Source organism: Simochromis diagramma, unplaced genomic scaffold (genome assembly GCF_900408965.1).
Source record: "Simochromis diagramma unplaced genomic scaffold, fSimDia1.1 OVJJ01000603.1, whole genome shotgun sequence".
NCBI classification, from domain to species: domain Eukaryota; kingdom Metazoa; phylum Chordata; class Actinopteri; order Cichliformes; family Cichlidae; genus Simochromis; species Simochromis diagramma.
Window position 1 is genome coordinate 16,270,827 of NW_024387414.1, and position 26,538 is coordinate 16,297,364.

The following is a 26,538-nucleotide window of genomic DNA, read 5'->3' on the forward strand; positions in this document are numbered from 1 at the left end:
CTGCCAAATGCCACTAAACTGCTAAGGTGTCCGTAGCATCAGTGAAAAAACATAACGTATCAATGTCTTTGCATGTGCTGTTTATCTCTATCTCTGGTGCAGCTAATGAGCTGGGGGCAGTAAAGGCCATGCTTTGTCTTTTGAAGAGACAGACGGTAAGCAGGGAAAGTGGTGTGTGTTGGGCTTCAGCCTACTAAACCTTCACACATGAAGGCACTCACATTCTGGCTGTGTTTTCATCTACACTATACCAACCTGTGTGTGTGCGTGTGTGCTTACTGTCAAATCCCCACAGTGGCAGTATTCTCATGTGTTTATTCCTAGTATAGAAACTGAACACCGGCCTGTAATCAGAGCTGCAGTGACTGGCTCACAACAACAGTGTTCCCTCATTATGGCTCCAACAGATCACCTTTATCTCCTGTGTGTGTGATTATGATTCCCCCCTGTTAGCCTTCCAGGCAGCGGTGGTACATGTGGGTGTAGTCAAAGCAGTGTGTGTGTGTGTGTGTGTGTGTGTGTGTGTGTGTGTGTGTGTGTGTGTGTGTGTGTGTGTGTGTGTGCGCATGCGCACACACATACAGTGTTTTACAAGATCCTGGCCTGGCACTTACATTTGCGCAGATTCTCAGTCATTCATGTCATGGTAGTCAATAGTGCTTGAAAAGACAGCAACTGGACTTTAGGATCGTTTTGCCTCTCATCCAGGCTTCTTCAATTCTAAAACAACTGATGGAAAATCCCAGGTATTTAACCTCTAGTGGGGGACGGTTTTGGGGTTCGTGACCTGCTATTAATCATTTGAGTCATCAGATGAGTCATGAGTTGAAAAACAGCATGGGTCATTGCTGTCACCAGGGCCAAGATTTGAAACCTCTGTAAAGCACTGCCCCACCCCACCATTATATGAGCTGTTGAGGTCACCTGAGGCAAGTTGTGAGAGGGGGTTAAAATGCTTGAGAAGGGATCTCCTTAGAGGGCATGTTTTTAAATTTTCACACCAGCAACTGAATGTGAGGTATAAAAGAGGGAGAGTCATCAATTATAATTTCCAAGTGCTTACAAATAGATATTAACTCGATCTCAGAGTCCTGAACTGTATTGATATGTGAGAGGTTCAGTGGTTTTTATTTTGTTTGGGAACATTTTCAGTTTAATTTATGCGCATTTAAAACAATTTTTAAATCACACACTAGGTGCACTGTATTAAACATTGATTGTAGCTAACGGAGTGCCTGGTTAGGAGTAGGAGAACATGATCAAATCCTCACCATACTGTTTGCTTGAAAATGAAAGCTTGCTGTTGTCATATTATGACCAAGATAAATGCAACAAATAGCAGTGGTCCTAGAATGCAACCCTGGGGCACTCCTTTAGTTACTCTGGGGAAGCTATATGCGACTCCTTCTACCTGCACCTGAATAATTTTGAAAGGTTTCAAAATTATTCAGGCTTTGACACAGGCTTCGCAGGAAGCCTGTGTCAAAGCCTTTGACTAAATCAGTAAAAAGGATTGCACAGTGTTGCATGTTACATAATGAAAACAAGCAAAGACATTATATTTTTAAGCCTGCTAAAGATATTTTGTAATTTTCCCTGAAACCTGATGATTTATCAAAAGGAAGTCTTTTAGTTGTTCAGTAAGACTAATTTCAAGCTCCCTAACAAAGTGTAGAAAGATTAAAAAGATATGTAACTAGCAGAGAAATAGTATCATCTACTAGCCGTACAAAGAAATATCAGGGCCTGCTAATGTTCTAGGATCTATACAGGGAGTGCAGAATTATTAGGCAAGTTGTATTTGTGAGGAATAATTTTATTATTGAACAACAACCATGTTCTCAATGAACCCAAAAAACTCATTAATATCAAAGCTGAATGTTTTTGGAAGTAGTTTTTAGTTTGTTTTTAGTTTTAGCTATTTTAGGGGGATATCTGTGTGTGCAGGTGACTATTACTGTGCATAATTATTAGGCAACTTAACAAAAAACAAATATATACCCATTTCAATTATTTATTTTTACCAGTGAAACCAATATAACATCTCCACATTCACAAATATACATTTCTGACAAAAACAAATCAGCGACCAATATAGCCACCTTTCTTTGCAAGGACACTCAAAAGCCTGCCATCCATGGATTCTGTCAGTGTTTTGATCTGTTCACCATCAACATTGCGTGCAGCAGCAACCACAGCCTCCCAGACACGGTTCAGAGAGGTGTACTGTTTTCCCTCCTTGTAAATCTCACATTTGATGATGGACCACAGGTTCTCAATGGGGTTCAGATCAGGTGAACAAGGTGGCCATGTCATTAGTTTTTCTTCTTTTATACCCTTTCTTGCCAGCCACGCTGTGGAGTACTTGGACGCGTGTGATGGAGCATTGTCCTGCATGAAAGTCATGTTTTTCTTGAAGGATGCAGACTTCTTCCTGTACCACTGCTTGAAGTAGGTGTCTTCCAGAAACTGGCAGTAGGACTGGGAGTTGAGCTTGACTCCATCCTCAACCCGAAAAGGCCCCACAAGCTCATCTTTGATGATACCAGCCCAAACCAGTACTCCACCTCCACCTTGCTGGCGTCTGAGTCGGACTGGAGCTCTCTGCCCTTTACCAATCCAGCCACGGGCCCATCCATCTGGCCCATCAAGACTCACTCTCATTTCATCAGTCCATAAAACCTTAGAAAAACCAGTCTTGAGATATTTCTTGGCCCAGTCTTGACGTTTCAGCTTGTGTGTCTTGTTCAGTGGTGGTCGTCTTTCAGCCTTTCTTACCTTGGCCATGTCTCTGAGTATTGCCCACCTTGTGCTTTTGGGCACTCCAGTGATGTTGCAGCTCTGAAATATGGCCAAACTGGTGGCAAGTGGCATCTTGGCAGCTGCACGCTTGACTTTTCTCAGTTCATGGGCAGTTATTTTGCGCCTTGGTTTTTCCACACGCTTCTTGCGACCCTGTTGACTATTTTGAATGAAACGCTTGATTGTTCGATGATCACGCTGCAGAAGCTTTGCAATTTTGAGACTGCTGCATCCCTCTGCAAGATATCTCACTATTTTTGACTTTTCTGAGCCTGTCAAGTCCTTCTTTTGACCCATTTTGCCAAAGGAAAGGACGTTGCCTAATAATTATGCACACCTGATATAGGGTGTTGATGTCATTAGACCACACCCCTTCTCATTACAGAGATGCACATTACCTAATATGCTTAATTGGTAGTAGGCTTTCGAGCCTATACAGCTTGGAGTAAGACAACATGCATGAAGAGGATGATGTGGACAAAATACTCATTTGCCTAATAATTCTGCACTCCCTGTAAGTCTGAGGGATATTAATATCAAGGGCTTACTATTGACGCACTCTTTTCAGAGGACAACACACAGAAACGTTATCACTATTCACGCTTGTGCTCACAACTCAGGAATGTATGTATTACATATTTATACAAATACAAGTTTGTAGTTTCACCATGTTGCAAGGCCTCTTCATTGTGGGTATGCATTTCCTGCATGCCAGATATGTAAAAGAAAATAGTAAGTTTTGATCCCCAAGGCAGCTGCTAGCATTTCTGAAAGCTCTAAAGAATTTAAAGGCTGAGAAGTATTTCACATTTTAAATCAGTTTAAGGTGATGTACATTCGTTTCCTAGTTGCTGCTTCTGGTCTGAGATACAACTAATTACTAAAGTTACTCAACTGAGGTGCACATCAGTTTCATCTGCATCCAGCCGATATCCATTATTGAATTAGGGTAACCTGGTCCCCTCCTCGTCTTCCCTCCCTCGCTTCTGATTTTTTTTTCCTTTTTTTTTTTTTTTTTTTTGTTATTGCATTACACCCCACACCCCACTTCCCTGCTTTATGTGGCCCAGTAATGAGACAGTGACAGATTACCCTAAACCATACTCCCTCTATCCTTCCATCCCACACACACACACACACACACACACACACACACACACACACACACACACACACACACACACACACACACACACACACACACACACACACACACAGAGCAAGATAGAGGCTTGCAGAAGTTCAGTCTGTGTATGTGTGCGGGCGTTCAAGCTGTGTTTGAAGTGTGTAAATGTGCATGCTTAGGTGATAAGAATATGGACACAGTTAATATGGTACAGACTCAGTTTCTAATCCCATGTCAGACATTTAATAATAGGAATCACAGGGTACTACCACAGAGTTGAACCACAGAGTTGTGATCATCCAGCATTTTAGTTATGTGGTTAAGATAAGATAAGATAACCTTTATTAGTCCCACGCATGGGAAATTTGTTTTGTTACAGCAGTGGACAGTGCAAAGTTGCATAGAAAAATTGGAGAAAAACCACTAGAATAAGATATCAATAAGATACTGTACACAATAGAATAGAATAAAATAAAAATTGTAAAATAAAATAAAAATAGATTCTTAAAAATCTCAACAAATACTATCCTATAACATAAATATTATAGTAATTAGCAAAAACCTATCCTATGGGATTTTTTTCCCAGGACTGTAGTGCTTTCTCAAATCTTTCATTCCAAATTTAGTGGGACACAAAGGACACATTTTTGTAACTGAGTTATGTACAGACAGCATACATTGAACATGACACATGAACAAAATGCAGAGAACGTAACACTGCATTTGCAAAGGGACAAACAATATAAAAATCAGAAGAATTGGAGATTTATAATAAATGTTTTTGAAAAGCACATAGATGCTAATAATTGCTGTATTTGTGCTGATGTTTGTGCAAAGTGTCGCTCAGATTAGCCCACGCATTAAGGCCGAGACAGGGTACAGACATATATTCTGTACTTACATACTCTGTGATGATTGTGTATAGATATATACATGTTAGACTGACAAAAATACTGAATTGAATTATTAAAACTTTAAATTTTTTAATTTTAAATTAAAGTCTTGCATTGAAAATATGATTGAAGTAAATATAAGATAACTCTAAAATGTACAGTAAACTTCAAAATAACATAACTGAGCATTATATCCCTTCAAGCAAGCCACAAATTCAAGCTCAGTCCTGGCAGATCAGCTATCAGTGGCCTACAGGTGGTGCACATCTGCAAGCCATTTTGCATCCTGCCTCTAGCTCATCTCCTCCTTTCATCCAGTATCTGACTTAACCAAAGTCATATTTGTTGTCTCTGACATCAGCTATGTTCTGTGCTGGGGTCTTTCTGCTGATTTCCTCTGCCTCTGGCTTTGCATGTATGTACACAGAAGGGCAGGGAGGTACACTCATCCCACTGTATGCTTTTCACTCATACAAAAGAGTGGGGAGGTCCCAGAGCGGAGCTACACCACTAAATTTTCTGGATATAAAAATAACACTCTATTGACTATAGTGGCTCTGAGCTAAACATGTTTATTTATTGTTATAAATATACTTCCGTTCAGCATTTTTTGCCTGTGTGTGGTTAGGTTAAAACTTCTTTATATATTTTATATACTACTGAGTAGTTTAATCTACAATAGTACAGAATACTATTAATGTTTTATTTTTTCTAAATCAGCAGGTAGAGAGGTTTGCCAGTTTACGACCTACATGTTGAAGTGTCATTTGTCAGGCAAAAATAGCTTCATGCTCTCTGCCTTTGAATGTGTTTTGCATATCACTGGGCGAATGAAGGCAACACTGTAAAGTTTGCGTTGTTGAAGATACGTGATTTGTTCTAGCAAAATTATATTCTTCAGAAAACAGAAAAATAAGAACTATATTTGTTTACTATGTTATTGAAAGTAGTGTTATATGACTCTTTCTGTATGCCTAAGCATGCATTAGACTATGTGTAATTTAGAGAGGAGGGGTCCAGTTTCTTGCGCTGTCCCTCACATGTGTGACTGGTCAAGGTTTTATATACAGCCCCCCCGTCCCCGTGTTTCTCATTTCTTTTGTCTTTTTATTTCTTTGTAATGATTTCATGCCAGTCGGTCACCTTATTTGTTTGCTCCACGCATTTATTATGTGTTTAACGACATATACACACATACAGTTCTGGTGCTGGAGCGGTCTGCTCCGCCTCTGGCTTACTGTTGTCTCTTTGTCTCAGAGCACACATTCATTATCTAATCTTCCTCTATGTTTAATTTACAGCCTCGGCTGCTGCTGCCATATGCTCCTTTTGTCTCTGCCTGCTAGCACACTCTGTCGCACACAGTCTGTCTCACACACACACACACACACACACACACACACACACACACACGCACACAACTCTGTGTAGCTTTTCCTAAACCTCTATCATGAGGAAAAAATAAATAAAACAAACAAAAAAGAAAAAATGCCAAAGAGAACCTGCATGCACTCCCTTTAGCAACGCTTCTCAACCTACCTACAAGCTTGTGTCGACACAGACAGAAGCGTGTGTGTCTGATTATGCCTTAGTGTGTTTGTGTGCACTGTCAGATGTCCAGGCGTACAGACAGGGTTGCCTGAGGTGACAGATTAACCTGTTTGAGGTGAGAAACCTTTGTACTACACAGTATTATTACGTCTTTTCCATAAATAAGCCGTCTTCTTACACCCGCCGCTTCTTTTTGCCCTTTTCTGTAGCCTACCTTTATCTTTCATTGTCAGAATCCCATTGAAGTTGTGGCATTTTAATTTGGAGCAAGCTTCTCATTTTAGTACTTTTTTCTTCACTTTAACATTGAAATAAATTCTTATTTATCTGTGAAAAATGTTACTAGTTACTCATTACTATTAACTAGTTTCAGTTACTTAATGGAAGTATTGTAACTGTAATATTATAAACTTGGAGTAAAGAGTAAAATTTTTCTCTAAGCTTGGGTTTGACGTGAAACATTTTAATGCTGACAGCGTTTTCACCACTCTTAACCAAACTAAATATAGCAGATATTTATTGAATATCCAGCACAGAACAGATTCTTACCTTATGACATGGCAATCCACCTTGGCATGGACGGCTGGTCACAAAATCAATACTCAAAATTTGATCACATACTGCTTATTGAATGAAGCCTGTCTAGAGACAGGTCCCTGTAGGCTGTCCTGTTTTTAATAGTGTTGGACTCGTATATGTACCAACTGCTTTGCTGACCCAACAGCATTCCTGCACCGCAGAAAGATGTATATTCGTTTATTGAAGGGAATACTTTCATATTTACCCTTTTTAAAATCACCCAACATTTTGAAGAATAACAGTAATTTGATTACATTTTTTCCTGCATCTGTAACTGATTATGGATATACTTAGTGTGAAATTAAATTTCATATGTAATTAGTTACTTCTCGGCACTGTCTGTGGGTAAGGCTGAGCTGAGTTTGCAGACTCTGTGCTCATCCAGGGGCAGCTAATGTAGTGTCAGTGTGAAATATAAATGGGCCAAGAGCAGCCATGCTGTAGATTAGCACTCCCAGGCCTTTTTACACAGTGACATTGTGTGAAGAGCCTCTATCCTTATTCATTTTCATGGCTCTGCAGTCCCGCTATTGACTCTAAGTGCAGCAATGCAACCACCTACTCTAGTGCATTTGGGAAATATAATGAGCTGTAGCAACAGGAATTTAAATACAGTGGAGTGGTGAGGGCAGGAGATGTGAGAGGATCACACAACTGTAGCGGGAGAATATGTTTCGTGTTTGTTTTTTCTCAGGATCAAAATGAATTAAGGCATTGTTCTCCGCTCACTTTGTCTCAGCCACTGCAGTTTTTCTTCATATATAGCCTTCTTTCTTTCACAAGCTACTTCCCTCGCTGTCCTGGCCAGTAACCCATGTTTTGAAATGACGTATTCAAACAGTTAGACACTTTCAACAAGGGTGTGTATGTGAGAGAGACAGGGAGACAGAGTTTGTGGTTAGCAAGGCTTTCTCTCTGGCTCCAGAAGCCCTGGCCAAGTTAGCGGTGAGGTTTGGCTCATTTCTCTCACACAGTCTTCCACACACACACATGCACACACGCTGTCTCCTTCCTATACCTCTCTCTCTATTGCTGACCCATCCACATTAGTTTCCAGGGTGCCCAACCTCTATGATTTCCTGTCCCCCAGGAAGTAGATCACAGCTTATTTTAATAGTTCGTGTCCCAGGATGAGCAGCACTGTGAGATTCATTTTTATGGTACCAAACTCTTTCTCTTTGTTTCCTTCTGGCAGACTCTTTCTTTTTCATTTTCTGCCACACTGATCACACATGTTCACACACTTACAAGAGCACACTATTACAGCCCCTTCCAGTTCTTAACGAGACATTGATTCAGAAAGGACTACAAGGAGTTTGAAGTGATCGATTGTTTTAGCCCGCGGACGAAGAGAGGATGGAGAAAAAGAAATGGAGAGAGCTGACTGGGAGGTGCTATCTCGCAATATGATGGTGGCATAGGCCGTGCTGTGAGGCTATTAATGTGGCCTTAAAACACTCTAATGGACCAAGTGGGCAAAACAGGAGTATTGATAAAAAATTGACTGAGGAGAAGGATGGGGTGGGGGAAGCATCAAGGACTGAGATGGAAGCTGTGCAGCAATGTACAGAGTCTTGAAGTCTGTGTCAGTGTCTGTGCGTGTGTGTGGTTGGGATGTTTTATGGTTCGGTTGCGGTCTGACTCTTGAGGCATGCATATGAGCCAGCTTTGAGTGTGTCTGTGTAAGTGTGTGTCACTGAAGATGTGCTGAGGATATTTTTGTGCTCACTTCCCTGCTGCCACACTGTCACTTTCATGAAAAAAATCTAAAAACTAAAAACAACGCTTCTCTATAACACTTATTATAAGATAAAAAAGAAAAACATCATTGGGCATTAAGGATATCCTTAGTAGATCAGAAATGATTTGATATCAGGTTTGAGGTTCTTTGGTCCAGCTTAATGTGTTTGCAATATCCTTTTTAAAGTCTCAGTCACACAGGCCTAGAGACTGGTCAGTGACCCCCTGGCAAACTCTGGTCACTGGGGAAAAATGTGTATTCCCTGAACAGCTGGAAACTGGATGCTAGAGATTCCTGCCTGTTGGAAGGTGAAATTGGTCACAACAAGGGTGCTGGACAAAAGTATTGCTTTGGTTACTAGCAGATTGCTGCAGTTGCATGGAAGACGCTGTCTTATCTGTAGACCTTTGCCATTTGTTCGCCAAGCTGTAGTGAATCTTTAAATAGTGCCATGCAAACTGGAAAGGGATAACCTTTTGTTTTTGAAATGTGTAGGCTGCAGTGGTAAGGCATAACCTTTACTTTGAAGGCAAATGGTCTCCATTTCCAGTTGGTGTTGCACTTTTTGCAGATTCACTACTGCTTTGTGAATAGTTTAGGAGTAGTTGCAGTTAAGTCAGCAAACTGCTGGCAACCACAACATGTGGTAATGGGGCTTTAGCAGCTGATTTCACAGTGACTTTCAGGAACATCCAGCAATTCCTCTCAACCAGTTGGGGAATATATGCTTTTTATTTTATTTATTTATTTGTTTGTTTGTTTTCCATATACCCAGTGGTTGCCAGACGGTTGCTCACCAGCTTACAGTGCTGTGTGATTGAACCCTAAGCATAACCACTAAGCACCTCAGTGTATCATTGAGTCTGAAAACCTCTTTGCTGGTGTGCCATTTTGCCACAGGTATCAGACATTCAGAATTATGTTACTCGTAATACAATTCATAATGTTCACCTTGACTAAGAGCTCATTGAATCTCATTGCGATTTAGGATTGGATTTTAAACTTTCAAAACTTATTACAGGGGCAAGTATTTTCTCAAAACTCCCAAAGTAAGGTGAGACTGCTTGTCATATTTAGGGATGGGTACCGGTATCCGGTGCCATAATGGCACCGGTTCTGATATTCGTGTGTAAGCTAACCACGTTATTAAATTAATGCATGTAAGGTGAACTAGCAAACACCGTCGTAGTTACATGCGGCTGTCTTCTTGTTTGATGGCAGATACTCCCTTCACCCTGGCCAAAAAGGCTAAAATGACCCAAAAAAAGAGGGGAAACAGTTAAACATGAGAGGTTTTTGGACAAAGTTTGTGTTTTTTCCATTGATTAAGCCCTGCTTCCAGCTAAGAGTGATACCATAAATCCCCTATAGCTGCAGAAAAAGCTAACATTGTTATCTTTTTACAAAAAAAACAGCTGAACATGAGAGGTTTTTGGACCAATTTTGTGTTCTCCATTCTTTAAGCACCGGTTCGAGCACCGTTTAAGCACCGGCACCGTTTCAAAAGTACGATACCCATCCCTAGTCATATTGGTCATTGCTCAAATAGTGAAGTAAACACAACTCTATAACCTTGACTTGGTGCTCTTAATTTGCTTCAAGGTTCTCATAAATGTCCCCGCTGAAGAAAATGCACTGCTTCAGCCCTGGAATACCAACAGAAGGATGTAATGTAAAGGAATTACATAATTTAAATGCAGACACAGAAGCAGTTTTTTCCCCCCTAAACTTTTCTGCAGAATGTCTCATCTTTTCCAATTCTTGCAGCAATCTTCCTCAGCTAGGAGGGTATTGTGGGAATCCTTTGCTCCAGCATCGATTCATTATAAAGATACCTATAGAGACTGACCTGGCAGACTCATGCCTTGGCCAGCTTACAAAAATTGGGATAGGCATGACAAAAAACAACACCCAAGAACACAGGGCACTGTCAGTAATGACCAGGATTGTGTGCTTGCAGCTGTTATAATAGGGCATCTTAATTCTAAAGCAGTGGTTCTGTATCTAAGAGTAGCACTCCGTCCAATGGGTCGTATGATAAATAACATGATAGGAAAGGAAAAAAATGCACAAAAGAATTGCCAGGCTATATTTTTTTATGCTTTTCATCAAACTTTTTCAACCTCACAGTTTAAATTAAATCCTTCAGGATATGGAAATCATTACTGGAATTATTTAAAGAAAATCAAAGACATATAAAAATGGGGCAAGGCAAACCTCCTGAAATCAGTCTTTCTTTCTTCCTAGCTCTGTGTCGTGATTCCCACTATTGCTTACTTGACATCCTATCATAGTGAGAACACTGGTGAGCAAAGGGTTTAAAGGAAGCTTTTTTTTTTATGAGGAAACATAAAACACATGAAGCAGGCGCCATTTTAAAAGACATCACACTTCCTGAGACCGCCTACAGAGAAAAACAGAGAAAGGAGGGGTTAGAATATTGTAATTGGGTTAGCAGCAGTGTACCGCACAGAGTCAAATAGAAAGAAAACACTCCAATTTTTTTTGATGATTTTCTTTCGTCACCATCTGCCCTGCCATCATTGCTTTTATTACAAACATACAACAGTTTGTTTAGATATCTTAAATGTTAATTATGACTTGTATATATGACGTATATTATATAAAACTCTCTTCTGATCGGGATCCCTTACGCCTGTTTGTGTAGCAAGGAAATGTGTGTCATCATTCAGATTAATGTTCAAATTTGAGGCGATGTAATGGTGTGTGTAAATAATCTCCGCTGACTCTTTCACCCCACTGCTGAGTATTGAAAGACAGAGAACATGGGGACATATGGTATGAGGCCACATGATTGCAGTAGTGTTAGTGAAATGTGTTATCTCCTTATTGTGGTTTGGCTCTGCATTGCAGAAGCGGTTTAGACTTGGTGATTAGCTGTTAGGTGACGTTCCTCGGTGGAGCAGAAGCTGGCAGTCAGTAAGGCCCAAGGAGACAGAGTTCTGCCCAGGCCAGAGCCCTCCAACTGGCCTGAGGTTTGGAAACCACCTTACCATGGAGAGCTTCCACAGTTGCTAGTGCACATCTGGTCCTGAGGACTGCTGGCACTACAGATAGTGCGTGTATGCTTGTGTAATCGGCTGCACAGGGACAAATGTCCCTGTGAAAAGACTGTGAGATAAAATAAAACCTTTGAAGTTGCTCTTTTTATATGTGATATATAAAAAGACAGATGAACAAACCATAAGCATGTTTTGCTCAGATACTGAATGTTCTAATTGGAAACTATGTTGAAAAGTATAAATAACACTACAAAAACACCCAAAGAGTACTCTACTGATTTTAGTAGTGCATTGTTTTAACAGCACCAGACTCACAACTGAAAGTGCGTCTGTCTTTACTGACAGATTTGTTTTGCTCTAAGATTTCTGTCTCATGCTAGTAGAGACTCATGTATCCTTGACACAGCACCTTCAGGCATAGATGACCTATAGAAGTCTGGATAGATCACGTGTTTCAAAGTATTACTTCTGAGACCAGTAAACAGATTTTGATGTTTCAGGCAGTAGGAAAGGCAGTTTGGGGGTAAACAAGGATCCTTCATATTGTATATTCTAAAGAAGAATGTAAGTTTCAATTTTTGAAAATATTTTTTCCACATTTTGGCCATGGGAATGTTAGCCTTGAGCGGAGACGGCAGTTTATTTTGGTTTATTTATAGCTTATTTGCTTTTTCAACACAGTCTTGTGGAATTTTGCAAAGGTCATGAAATTTAGTCTAGTGATGTATGTTCATGGACATGCATTTTTCCTTTTTTTTTTTTCTGTAAACATCCACATGGACAACAGCTGCCACAGACAGACCGTAGTTTGTGAAATATCTTTCATTCTGTTTGGTAAATACTTACAAAATTGGATTTAATCAATCATCATAGAGAATAGATTACATTTCACTTCTGCAAAGAGTCTGTGTTTTCCATTTCCTGTTGTCTGTAGAATAATCACTGCATATATTCTACATATGGAAAAGGTTTATGCAAGGGATGAGATAATTTATCCATCAAGCTTTTGTGGTTTGACCAGGTGTTGATTCCATACAAGTAAGCATGATGGAGAGGGGAGGGAGTTCATTTGACAAAATATAATATATATTTTTTTTTAAAACTGCATTCCTAAAACAGTGACTGGTAGACAGAACAGCAATTAATTAATGGCGACACAGGACGCCCCAAAATATTGGCTGTTATGCTCACAGGCTAACTAATCAATGGGTTCTAAAGTTGTCTAATTACAGTACATAAATAGATGCACAATTGCATGTTTAATGCTTACTTTGATGGACAAGAACTGCCATCGTGTGAGTTTATTTTCTTATAATATTTCAGTTGACAAACTGACACAGTGGTGGTGAGTGTTTAAGCATGTCCACAAACAGCCATACCTAAATCTCTTAACAGCTGTTAAATGTAAAACGCACACACACACGCACGCACGCGCACATCATGTTAAATCCGTCATGGCCTCTGTGTCCCATGCTGCCAGCTGCTCACTGCTCTGCTACTACGTCTGTCTTGTTGCTAGGATACACACACATTCAGGGAGTAGCTCACCCTTTGTCGTACGCATTCTGTTTTTGCCCATACGTTGCCAAGGTGCTGCTAATTGTACACACACACACACACACACACACACACACGTATAAACAGAGAATTTCATGTGTGTCTGAACTGTTTTGAATGAAGAAGCTTTACATGCTTTCTGTGAATATTACATCTTTTTTTGTTAAATCATCCATCCTTAGTGTCAAATTCAAGTTTGAGAACCAACTAGAAAGCAGCTTAAATGACTGTGTTACCACTTTAATTGATTTGGAATTGGCTACTCTTGTTTATTTGCAGTACAGTCCCTGAACAAGAGGGGGCAGGATTTAGAGTGCATTACTAGAGCACGAGCACCATTGGAGGGCGCTATCTGTCTATTTTCATTGCTATTATAGGGTAACATCACTTCATCCTTATCAGTGCGGATACCTCGACAGCAGCTCCTTCTGTCTTCTCCCTCTTTGCCTCACTGCTTGGCTCCTTCTGTGTTGTCTTTTTATCTCTTCCTAAGCCTGCCTCCCTGCTCATCCCCCCACCACCCCTTTTCCTCCCTGCCTCCCTCTTGGTTCCCTTCCTACCACTGCTTTTCATCCTCACCTACCTCCTCTTCTTCTCACTTCCCATGCCTGCCTTTCTGAGTCCCTTACATGGCTGCCAATTCTTGCCCTCTCGCCTTTTTCGCCTCCTCCTTTTCATTTCCTCTCTCAAATTCCCCCTCCTATCTCACCTTCCCACAGCTACAGTAGATGAGATCCCCCTTTATAGAGCCTCGCTTTCCTGCCTCCCTTCATCTCGTTCCCTCTCCCTCTCTGGCTCTCTCCCTCCCTGCATTCACCACTCTTGCCCCTCAGGGTTTTGTTCTGCCTTAATCAGAAGCTTAAGTGTTGCATTCTCACCCAGACAATGCCTGCCATTCAGTCTGGGTTTGTGTAAATAGGTGTGCCCTGTTAGTGTGCCAGCGGGCATGCAATGCCAGCCTCGCTGCGGTAGTGGTGATCACCAGTAGCCCCCAGCTACAGGAGGCTCTGCTCCACATGCACACATTGACAAACATACACACAAACTAGCAACAGCGGGAGGTGGAAGAGAAGGAACTTGCTGATGGCTGCCTTTGAAGTGCTGCCATCCAACGGCATGGATGGCCAAAGCAACACACACAACACAGACAGTGCACTTGGTCAAATGGAGTGCAGGGAGAAGGATTCTTTTCATAATCAGCCATTTCTCCCCTCCATGTTGGCGTTTTGCTTTTCAGTTTATCTGCTTCTGACTTGTGGTCTTGACTTATTTGTTGGTCTGTGTCAAAAACAGCTCTCTGTCATGTTTGGTGATATAATAGCAGAATAGTGACTACAGGGTAATGCGTGTAGTGGCTGCAGGAGCCCAGCAGCCTGTTTCTTGGCCACCTGGCAAGCTCTTTATAGAAGGCAGTGTAGGCCTCTACCCAGCTGGATGATGCTTGCTCTCAGACTGCTGTGTCAAATCCAGGGAGCCAGCTTCCTTCCAACACCAAACCATCTGTCTACATTCATGATGACACTCTACCTGCAGATGGAGAGAGAGAGACAAACAGTTTTTTTTTTTTTTGGATGGATATACAAAGAAAGTCTTTGATGTTATGTGCGAGTAAATTGTGCATGTGTGCACCAAAGTGCAGTACGTGCACATCCACCTAACATTTTATTTTTTGTGAGTTTTTTATGTATGAACTTCAATCTCACACAGAGAAGGATATGGAGTGATAAAGGAGATTAAAGAGAAAAGGGTTGGCCGGACATATAAACATAGACTAGGCAGATGAAGTGAGCCCACACTCGCCCATGCTATCTATCCTCCTCAGATGGCCATTTGGGCTTGTTAATCTATCGCCTGGTAACAGAGACAGCCTATCAACAACAGCCACGCCCCTCTGCACATGCTCATAGAGAGGGGCTCATTTGGATCTTTGAAGGGAAAGCGCGCACACCACACTAAAATACACACAGAACCCCCCACCCCACGACACACGCATGCATGCACACACACATATAGAAAACTACCCACAAATCCTGGCCTGTCATTGCTCTCCATTGTTTGGCTGCGGTTGCTTTCTCCTGGTGTGACTGCCAGCAGATGGCTACCACTGAGCTGTCAGAGTCGGCCTGGGGCCCACACACAGACATGGGCGCGTACACACACACACACACACACACACACACACACACACACACACACACACACACACACAGAAACACTCACTCATACAAAGAAGGTCTTATTGCACACTGAACATATGCACAGTGCCCACTGAATGGTGCTAGTGTTGGCTGTATAACACTACTCTAGTCCTGCTTATACCTCAATTTATATACTACATATTTGGTCTCTTTTATTCTCTCTCTGTTTTTCACACACACTGGATCCTAATAGACTGTGGAGCCGCTCAGCTACAGGTGCCCCTCATGACCCCCTCTCTGTAATGACTGTGTAATCCCATAAGAGGGCCGCCTTTCTACATTAGCATGTGCAAAGGCCATTGTGTTTGTGTATGCCTGTGCATAAGTAACTGTTGTGAATCTTGCTTCTACCACCCATTTTTTTTGCATCTTTGTGTGTACAAATTGTATGTATTTCTGTGTGTGTGTGTTTCTATGTCTATGTGTGTGTGTGCAAGACTGTGTGTGTGTGTCACAGTGATTTGATACGTGTAGCAGCAGGTGTCAGGCCTAATGGAGCATGTCATCACAGAGTAAAAGCAGCTGCTCCTGCTCTGGGTCGTCAGGGGTCACCCAGAGGTGAAAGGTCAGGGTCGGGGTGAGAAGTCGGCTGCAGCTACATGACATTCCTCCGCTCGCTAATCGTAGCTCTGACGAATGGCTGCATAGTGGCAGCTGGTAGATAGGAGGCAGTGTGTGTGGCAGTGTCAGAGGAAGACACTGAGAGGAGGATGGAGAGAGAAGAGGGGAGGAGAAGATGAAAAGAGGAGAAAGGAGGATTGTGACTAATCTAACGCGCACACATCCGCACAGCCACGCAGAGCGAGTATTGACTGCACAGGCCTGTGATCCTGAAGGAGCAGTACATCAGAGAGGACAAGCTCAACAACACAGGCTTTTGTCAATGTCTAAAACTCCACACACATACACAAAACCTTTACACATACCCAGCGGCGCACATGGATGCATTGTCACTCTCTCTTTCCTTCTCTCTTTCTTTCTGTCATATGCACACACACACACACACACACGGTTTGTTGTGTCTGCAGAAAGCTGGAACTAATGACAGACTTTGTGTTGTGTGTGTGCTCACTCAGCTGCCCCCTGGACACACTTTACCCACCCAGCAGAAAACAGCCCTTTGTGTTTCTCTCTCTCTCTCCTTCTATCAGTATATCTCTCTCTATCTTGTTCTCGCTGTCTCCCTACTTTCTTCTCTCTCTGGAGAATAGAGTTGTTTTGCTGTGCTCTGCTGTATATATTACCTACTGTATATATTTTCTTGGCGCCTGACAACAGATATATGAGCACAGCAGTGGGTGGTTTTTTTTGGCTGACACCAGCCATTCACATTTCCCAGTAAATGGTGCAATAAAGACTGCACATAAAAAAGACATTTAAATGCTAACATGGTTAATATTGAACCTTAGATATGATGGGATAAATCACGGGTAGATAAATCGGATCACTGTGTTTTGTTCTTTTCTTTTTCCTTCTCTTTTCTTTTCTTTTCTTTTTTTTTTTACAACTTGTGCATACTTCACTTGACTGAAAACAGAGTAAAACTGATTTTACAACATTACTGAAAGTGCTGACTGTTTCTCTGAGTCATAATTGCACCTTAAATGTAATTTAATATAACTGTTATACTTAAATTTTCCAGTGTTGCACAGTATATCATTTGACCAGCTGAGTCAGTTGTGAAGATGATTGTTCCCTTTCACAAGGTTTTTGCTTTATTTACATCTTATTTGAGGCATTTGTGCACATGTAACTAAAGAGTTCGTTTATTTTAGAAAGCTAGTTTTAGAGACCAGTTAATTTCTTGCTGTCTCAATGAGGTGTGCAATGATAACTTGTAGATAATTTCTTTACGTAGGCTGTTTTTGTTTTGTTTTTTAAAGTAGTGTCATTAGTCCACCCACATATGTGCATACCCCTTTACCACTGCTTCCAACCCTCCCTTTGATTTTTTTAAGCCACAGTGAGCAGCCTATCTGTCACCATCAGTGTCTTTTTATAGACTTTATCTCTGTCTGATTTGTATCCTTGCAGCTTTGTTTTGCTTCATATCAAAATACCATCAAACACCAAAGGTTTCTATTCATAATGTCACAGTGCTGCCCAGAGGAGTGTTTTATATTGACCCAAGTGCCTGTCTTCATGCTGGCTTCTCTTGGTACCTGTATACAAGCCGAACAGGCAACTGCAGTATAGATGCATTTCATGATGTGATTTTAAAGAACAGCCTGATCCAAAACGTATGTAGATAATGATCATGAGTCCATTGCCTGGTTTCTTAATAAAATTTATTCATATAATGATTACAAACTGCTTTTTTTCTGTCACACTTTCACTTAAAAATAGATTTTAACATAATTTTAAGTACTTTGTTTTCATGTAAACACAAGGGACCTGATTCTGATTCTGTACTAGATGAATGGAAATATGAGCTCCATGTTTGTTAAGTGTGTATGTAGTTAAGCTACACTTTAAAAAAATAAGTATACTGTCAAATGGTCAAGCTTGTTTTCAGTCCGACAGCCAACTGAAGCAGGAAGAAGCCAATCAATAGCACTTACCCTCTTCCTGCTAGAGATCCCAACAGATTTGAGAGAAGGATGCAGTCCTGCATTATGCCCAGCTGGGTGTGTGCATGCTTGTGTGTTGGCATATGAATGATATTTTGTTGTTAGAGCATTGTGACTGAGGCTGAAGAAAAATGGATTGCATTCATGTAGCATTTGATACATTAACTCAAGGACACACTGCATTGCCGTAAAGCAGCATTTCTCTTGATTTATTGACACCCATCTAGTTTGTTTTCAACCCACAGCTTGAGACCTAACTGCAGGTTTAACCTTTCTAAGCCTCAGTTCAAATAACTGAAATAGAAGTGCAATACTGTAACTTTGACTTTGAATTTTGGAGATAAACTATGAAGGGTAACAGGAGGGAGTAAAATAAACTATACATGCTTTTGTCTGTACCATATATGCAGTACTATAAGCACTAAATCTGAATGCTCCCCTGCTCCTGCTCTGCAGTGTAGTATGACTTGCCTTGAAGGGGGTGATACTGTGTATCCTACATGGGGGTCAATAAAGTGACACATTGTTATTGAGTCACTTGTACCCCTGCATCCTGCTCCTAGGGACAAATAGACCCAGGAAGCAACTGAATGCTTCCCTTCCGCTCTCCAGCAGGAAACACATCTTTTACAACCATGACATCACTGACATTTGAAGGGCAGGGAGATAGTGAGGTCAGATCAGCACACACACACAAATCATCTGACCTACAGGATCTTATGGTCCTGGGGAGTTACTTTTACTTTATTTGTGCGCCATAAAGATGTGGTTTGGTTAAAGACATAATGCTGATTTAGTCTGGTGCTTAAGGTGTTTGCTGAGGACAGGAGACCAAGATCATACCTAACATCAGTTTTCAGGTTTGTGGTAATGACAGGATGACTTTGAACTGACCATGCAAGACGTGGTCTTGACATAGTCTTCTCATTTCACGGTTATTTGAATATCAGGCATATTTTTTTATTATGCCACAAGATCAATGTTTTTATTAGTGTTTAAATACACTTACACACACTATCAAATATGAATTTATTTTACTTGGTGTGAGGCTTGATTCATTTGGGTTTGCTGTCCATCTGCCTTTAACTGACCCAGCCCTGACCTGTGTTTGGGCCCTGGGCCTCCTCGCGGCTACTGTATGGGCTTCTGTGCATTTTGCGTGTGTACATACGTGTGTGTGTGTGTGTGTGTGTGTGTGTGCACGTGCACGCACGCATGTGAGGCTAACACAGGGCAGTAGGGTGTAATTTGAGCCCCAGGCTAGGACAGGACTGCTGCACAGTCCATCCAGGCAGAAAAAGCAAGACACGGGAGCCTCGGGGTGGTCAGAGAGAGAAGGAGAAAGAGAGAGAGGGTTGGACATCTGAAAGAGTAAGAAGTGGGAAAGCTGGAGAAAGAGAGAGAGTGAGAGAGAGTAATGGACAAAGAGTAGCCAAGCTCTTTTTAACTCAGTCTCCGTGGAAGAGAGATGTCAGTCTGTGTCAGTTCGCTCCACTAACCAGCCTGTAGCAGGAGAAACGGATCTCTCCCTCTCTCCATCACACATTCTTGTTTTCTCTCCCTCTCACTCCCTCCCACACTATCTCTATCTACTTTCTTCTCTCATATCTTTTGCTTATAGCTTTTCTGCCTCAGTTGAGAAAAGCAGAAACACTCCACACCTCAGGGGAAAACAGCAAGACTAAGGAAAAGACCAAGCAGTGAACCAGTCGTCTCTAAAAGGCAGGCAATGTATAGTGCAGGTCTTCTCCTGATCACACTACGGGTGAATGAGGACGGGCCGCTCCAAATGCTGTAGACTAAAGCCCTGAAGGCAGGGCATGCTGCTGGCTCTGCTGCAGCGTTTCCTTCAGTGCTGTGAGGAGGGCAGCACACAGCTCTTCAAACACAGAAGGGATCAAGTCTTCAAATCCCCTGGAAATGTCAACCACGTTTGAGGAAATGTCAGTAGAGCTGAGAACACACGCAAACACACATCGAGCGGCGTGCGCACACACGCAGACACTCACGCCAAACGCCACAGCAAGAAAGGCAATGTGATATAAAGCAGTCATGTCCCGTGGGTGAAATCAGCATCATCTCATCGTTTTCACAGATCTCAAGGGAGAATCGCTTTATGCAACTTAAAGGTGTTGATTCCCAAAAATGTTGAAGTTTTAATCCGTGGCATTTTCATATGAAATATTTCCTTTGCTCTAGAAAGTTTAACGATTCAACACAATTGTGATTTAACTGGTAATGCCAGGGTAATAAAGACAATAAGTGGAATTGTGTTTTTAGTCTAAAGAGCTTGGAAAGAAAAGCGACAGGACTTCTTTGAGTTTCATCCGAGAAGCTTCTTCAGTTACTTGAAAGTCTTTCAAAAGTCTGGATTCAGTATCAGTTATATCTTCATGTATTTGTAGATCAGCATGTCATGAGTAATTAAAAGAAAAAATGATGTTCACCCACTTTCTCTCTTACCCACACTATGTGATAATACCATTAATTTTATATCAAGCCACATCTAATGTCGATCCTCATACCTGATGCTTCAGGTGATCTCATCTGCAGCCACTGACATCATCCTGTGTTAGTATTGATCTCTCGTCATTCCCGCTGACTAACTTATTGACATCCTCAAGTGTATTTCCTGTCTAGACTGTCAGCAGTGCTTAAGGATGGCCCTGCACCCTGGTGACACACACACACACAAATGTGCGCACACCAGCTTTGCTTATTGACGTATCCTTTTGGTCCCCCCCAGTCCTCCTCCTTAATGAATCTGGAAGGTGCTGAACTGCAGATGTTGTGCAGGGTTTAAGTATTGATGGTGCGGACGTGACTAAAGTGCTTCTCGCCGAAGAGGCCTGAGTTAGGCCACAGTGAGTGTGGATGAGAGAGACAGAGAGTAATTATCAAAGGCTAAATGTCTTTTTGAGTGATGTGCACATGCGTTGCCTCATCACTCCCTGCGTCTCACTTAGAAGAAGTGATACAGACTCTAGAACAAGGTGAGTGGATGCGTGCAAGAGGTTGTGAACGCTGTTTAGAAGCTGACAGGTGATATGTAGGTTAAGACAGGCAGATAACTACAGAGGTCGTGGCTCTCTTGACTGAAAAGCCTTTTTCTTTAAGACAGTAATAGAGGCACACAAGCATGCACACTTTTGTACATGTAAGCCTGCGTACCCTTTGGACTGTTTATCTTTAGCCGCCTATCAAGATCTGCTCTCAGCTACTAATGTCTTGTGATCCTTGGAGGGCATACTATACTTCGCACTGCAAGTGATTTGTGCTGGCAGGCTCTCTCCATGTCCTGTGACATCATCCATTACTAACACCCTCCTTACCGATTAGAGAGATAATGCTGAACTCTGGAATTAACCTCAATTAGTACTACCTCTGTAGATCTTTCTCATTTCACCTCCTGACTCCTGCTTTGCATCTTAAATGGCCTTGGTCTATTTCTGGTCTATTCAGAAAGCATATGTCAACATAAGTGTGCATGCACACTCAGGCACAGCTCTTCAAATAAAAGAGTGGTTATATAGCTTTAGATCAGTTTTATTTATGCGGGCACATTTTTCTTTCTTATTTTTGGCAATGCAGCATAAATGTGTGATTCAGATTTACTGTTTTAGTGATTGATGGAGTTGGCGAGGCACTAAGAGGTAGTTACTTGTAGTTTTTATAAAAATAAATTAAGCTTTTGCTTGGGTTGGGTTGTATGTGCAATCAATTGTCTTCCTCTTAAATTTCCCATCATTTCAATTTGTGTGACACCCTGGGAACAAACAAAGACATGCGTCACAGAGAATTCCTTAGCCCTAGCTGCACTTTGCAGTTAATACGTATTAACAAATATCAGCATGCCAACACATTAAACGGATTAAGAACAAATCATGAATCGCTACATTATTTGCTAGTCATTGAGAAGGTAACACTTTGCTTAGCTTATAGCTGTGTATGAAAGCACTTCTGCTGCTGTCACAGGGTTATGTTGTGTCACCAAGACATTGTGAAAATATATAGCTTCCCAATATTTTGGGTCTAACTGAGCCATTTTAAGCCTTTGATGCCAACATCTAAATTAGCATCAATGAGTCCTGTTATCTTGGCTTTTTCTTTGAGGGTTGGATTTTTAAGTGCTGCTTCCTGCCATCCAGTTTAGCGGATGAGAAATGAAACAATATCTGAGTAATTAAATTATGTAGGCTAATGTCCTTGACTAGATATAAAAGTTCATGCCCTGCTAGCTGCTTCTCTGTGCCCTTCTCCTTTCTTTTTTTATAGTTTTACATCCACTTTAGGGAGTTCATAAATAAGCCATTTACTTGTGCCTTTTAAACAAGAAAAAAAGACACCAAAGTGGCTGATGAAAGAGAGTGAGTGGCAGAAAAGGTTAGGAAACACGTGAGCATGTTTGTTGTGTGTGTTGTCTGGAGTAGAGTTAATCCACGGGCTCAGACATGACTATTTGCCTGCACTGTCCTCCCCCTTACTTTGCTTTTAAGGTGTGTAGAGCCTTAAAGCATACCCAACATGCCTGATGAAGAGGCTAAGATAAGATATAATAAAGCAGCAAAGAAGTCAAAATACCCAGTGACATTCTTGCAGGTTAGACAGGTGCACAGAAATACAATGGGATGAGAATCCTAATACTTCAGTGGCATATCCATAACCAAAAGTGCGTAGGAGAGGTGAATCATTGGCTTGAACAAAGGGTGAATGTATTGTTAAGTGAGGTGTATTTGAAATGGTTTTTAACTGCTAGTGTGGCACAGGCAGCTGTCTGGGCCTGAAAAGAAGGCCCGTGGGCAGATTTGAGAGAAGCGGTTGAGCTAACAAAAAAACAAAAAATCCCCTGACCAGTATGCGAATTTACATACAGGCCAACTGCCAAAGCACTTGTCAGTTTGTTGTGTCATATTTACCGTTTTGGGTTTGCCCACTCAACTTGTAACTGTAGGAGGAAGCATTGACACACCTTGATGTTTCACAAACATCAACAAATGTCTGTGAATACATGCAGTCAGTCAGGCGAGCACACACACTTAAATAAAGGAGGAAAAAGAGACTCTAACTACTCCCCCCGGCTCCTCATGAGAAGTCATTAGGAATGTGTCTGTGTATTTTATTTTTAGCAGTGTGTGTTTAGGAGGGGTAGTGGAGTCTCGTCAGTCTTCAGGGCCCTCCTCTGCTCTGTCGCTCCGTGTCTCTGTCTCCAGCTGAGAGCTATGTATATTTCATAAGCCCAGGGTGCCTTTTTGTCTTAAGATGTGCTGCACCTCCCCTGCCTGTCTCTCTGCTACTCGTCAATGGAGGGAGCCATCACGGTCTTTTTTTCTTTTCTTTTTTTTTTTTTAAAGTCTTTCCCACTCTTCTCTCTCACCTCGCTGACAGCCACCCTCTGCTTCTCCCTCTGCTTTTCATGGTCAGCTTGTCTCTCTGCTGATGTCTCATCCATCTTTCCTCTTTCAGCTGTGGAAGGGGGCAGAGTAGAGCACGTACAAACAGACTTGGTCTGTCAGGAAAAGTCTCCCTCTGTCTCGCTCTTTGATTCTGTCTGTCTGTCTCTCTGTTTTGTAGCTCTGTCACTTCAGGGAAGGGACATTTCTTCACCCAGAGCTGCATCCCCCTTCGGTTGTTGTCTTTTTATAGCAGAAATCTGAGTGCTGTGACAGCAGCTAAAAATGTTTGCAGTCAAAATAGATCTGCAGTTAATTGCTATATTTGCACCATCAATCTCTTGTTGTTGTTTAAAGTTTATTACAATACCAGTATTTCTGCTTTAGCCCTGATAAAGTAAGAACAAGTATGTTTTGCAAACATTTCCACAGCATCTCTCATATTGTGACTTTCACAGCAGGTGAATCTTTAAACTGAGTTGTTGTTGATGGTTATTCTAGGAAATGTATTTAGACTTAACAAACGCCTCTTATACCTCGGTACCCTAACAGTATTTCTATGTTTCAGGGTAGTACTGTGATTGAGGCTGCAGCAGGAGCCAGTAAGGAAGTGGACGCAGGGTCGGGGCCCTCACAAACTACAGGTGACTACACTCCTCCTCGGCCACTGACCTTGGAGGCAGAGAGAGCAGACCGTCAGCTTTCCGGTGAGTATTGCAAAACCCACTTGTTCCACTGGTTTTATGCTTCCGTCTTCCCTATTTCCATCACTATTGCTTCTCTTTGTTGTTTTTCTGTTTTGCTTAAAACACTGAAGCCTTTTATTTGTCTTTTACGCACCAGGGATCTGTGATTCAAAGCATTTCACTTAACACTACTGTGATTTTGAAGAGCTTACTGCACTATAAAGCAGTGCAATCGAATTTCCTTTTGCCATTCTCCAGCCATTAGCAGTATTATCTGACTGACTGATATGTTTAATATTGCATTTGTTGATCTTGTCTCTGTGTGTCTCCTGTGGCCAGAACTACTCGAGAGTCTGTCACTCAGAACATTCAGTAGTAAACACTCTGCAGCTAGAATGAACCACACCCTCGAAATATATACTCTTTACTTGGTAAGCAACTTATCTGTGCTTACTTTTTCCTGTGTGAGGTATCTGTGTGACCCTGCTATGTAGCAACACAGGAAGTGGTGAGACCCCCGGAGTGAATGAAATGAGATCTTTGGCAGTTCTGACACTCTAACCGAAAAGTGACAAAAATTACTTTTGACTTCCTCTCTTCGTGCTTGTCCCACCATGTACTCTTATACTTCTGCCTTTTTTACACTTTACAGCCCCATTTCACCTCATCCGTATACCAAGAATACGTATCACCAAGCGTCATACATTAACGGCTTCTTTTCCATCGTGTCACATCACAAATATCTATCGATACAATCTGCCGAGTGAGATTATGGGACGTGAAGATGACTTGTCTGCAGTTTGTTTTGCAAATGTCCCAGGCGTTTGATCTCTTCACCATCCTTTGAGTGCATTGTTTTATAGCAGCTGCTCCAAATCACCAGCAATGCAAACCTACAAAGCCACCTTTTTTTTTTTTTTACAAAGACCCTTTTTGTTATTAACTTGAAAGTTTACTTCTAGATAGATTAATCAAATACACTTTTCAATCAGTTATTGAAACTGTATGCTTTGCATCAGTTCACATCTCCTTTATAGTGCATTTAAGTGGTGCTTGACCCGAGGGTTAAGAGGATGGGACTGCTAAAGTAATGCTGGAAAATGAGGTTGAAGATGTCATGATGAAGCAGGCACAGCCACAAAAAAATTGTGACTATATGTCCTGAGGGAGGCCATCACAACAGAGGGGTTTGGAGCTCAGTGTGTTTATGTGGAAAGTGCTGGCTGTCTCCTCTCATCAGTTTAGCCAAACTGCCTTTTAACTGAATGCAAAATCCCCTTTTTCTTCTCTCTTTTATTTATGGAAATGTTTACACTAATAAACATCACCGTTTTGTACGTTTCTTATCTCATCCTCCTCTTTTCCACTGTCGCTTTCTTCAGCTCTCTCTCTCCCTCTCTCTTTTGCTCTTTCCTGCTCAGGCCTCGCTTTCTTTTTTCCACGGCTATTTCTGTTTAGGCACGAGTGCCCTGTTGTCGTTTACAGAAACCATCTAAAGCTCTCCTTCTAACTAAACACACAGACACTGTAGCACCACCACAAAGGCACTTGGCTAAACAGTCATGACAAGGGGTGGGGGGGACCTCACATCTACAGACACACACGTAACATCGAATGATCCTCCCTGTGGTCTACTGTGGTATGAGAACAGGGTTTTCATGAGTTATTTAAGCGCTCTTCATCATGCGTGTTGCGCTGCAGCTCACACTGACATGACACGGCCCATTTCCTTCTCTCGGGCCAGAAACGTGACACAAGACACGCTTTCCGTGTTCACACAGAATAGAGTAAAGAGGTACACAGGCAGTCATGATCACAAGGCTGTAGGGTTTAAATCATTAAATGTCCCCATGCAGCAACCGTAGTGAAGCTATAGCGATAGACTGATGATCTGAGACAGTTCCTACTGTCCACTGCAGTCTGCACTCTCTGCTCGGTCACATCATGTCAGAAATATTTCAGAAGGAGCCACTTTTCATTTCAAATGCTCAAAACCATTGCAGTGAACCCTCATATGGAAGGAAGCAGAGGGTTTGAACTGGGCTGACCACGATGTGCTTCATGCTTGTGGACCCTTGATTTGACGAATACTTCACAACCCACTCAGAGCAACTACACAGTCAATACATCGTTAGTGGTGAGGAAGGACAAAGGTAAACCTCCTGCTACACTAACTGCACAGATTTCTAATAGAGGGAGTGACACGCAGGACTTATATAGCCTATATAATAGTAAGGGTATATGGAGTGGGAATCTGTGGTGCTATTCTCTTCTTTATCTCAACTGTTGGAGCATTTATCCGTCTCACAGCGTCTTTGATTCCTGCCTTTGTTAGCCTTTACTCTGCTCTGTTCCACTGTGTCAGAGCAGCCTTCTGTCCTTTTCACACTCAACAAATCCATTCAGAAACATATGCCTTCAT

At 41.7% G+C, this 26,538-nt stretch overlaps 1 protein-coding gene across 1 annotated transcript in view; it reads left to right on the forward strand.

Annotated features, from left to right (window-relative positions):
• Window positions 1–26,538, forward strand: part of gse1 (Gse1 coiled-coil protein) — a 165,584-nt gene that overhangs the window by 25,550 nt on the left and 113,496 nt on the right. The window contains exon 2 of the mRNA XM_040011515.1: window positions 23,999–24,137. Within this exon, the coding sequence (XP_039867449.1) occupies window positions 23,999–24,137 (139 nt within the window). The remainder of the gene's footprint in view (window positions 1–23,998; window positions 24,138–26,538) is intronic.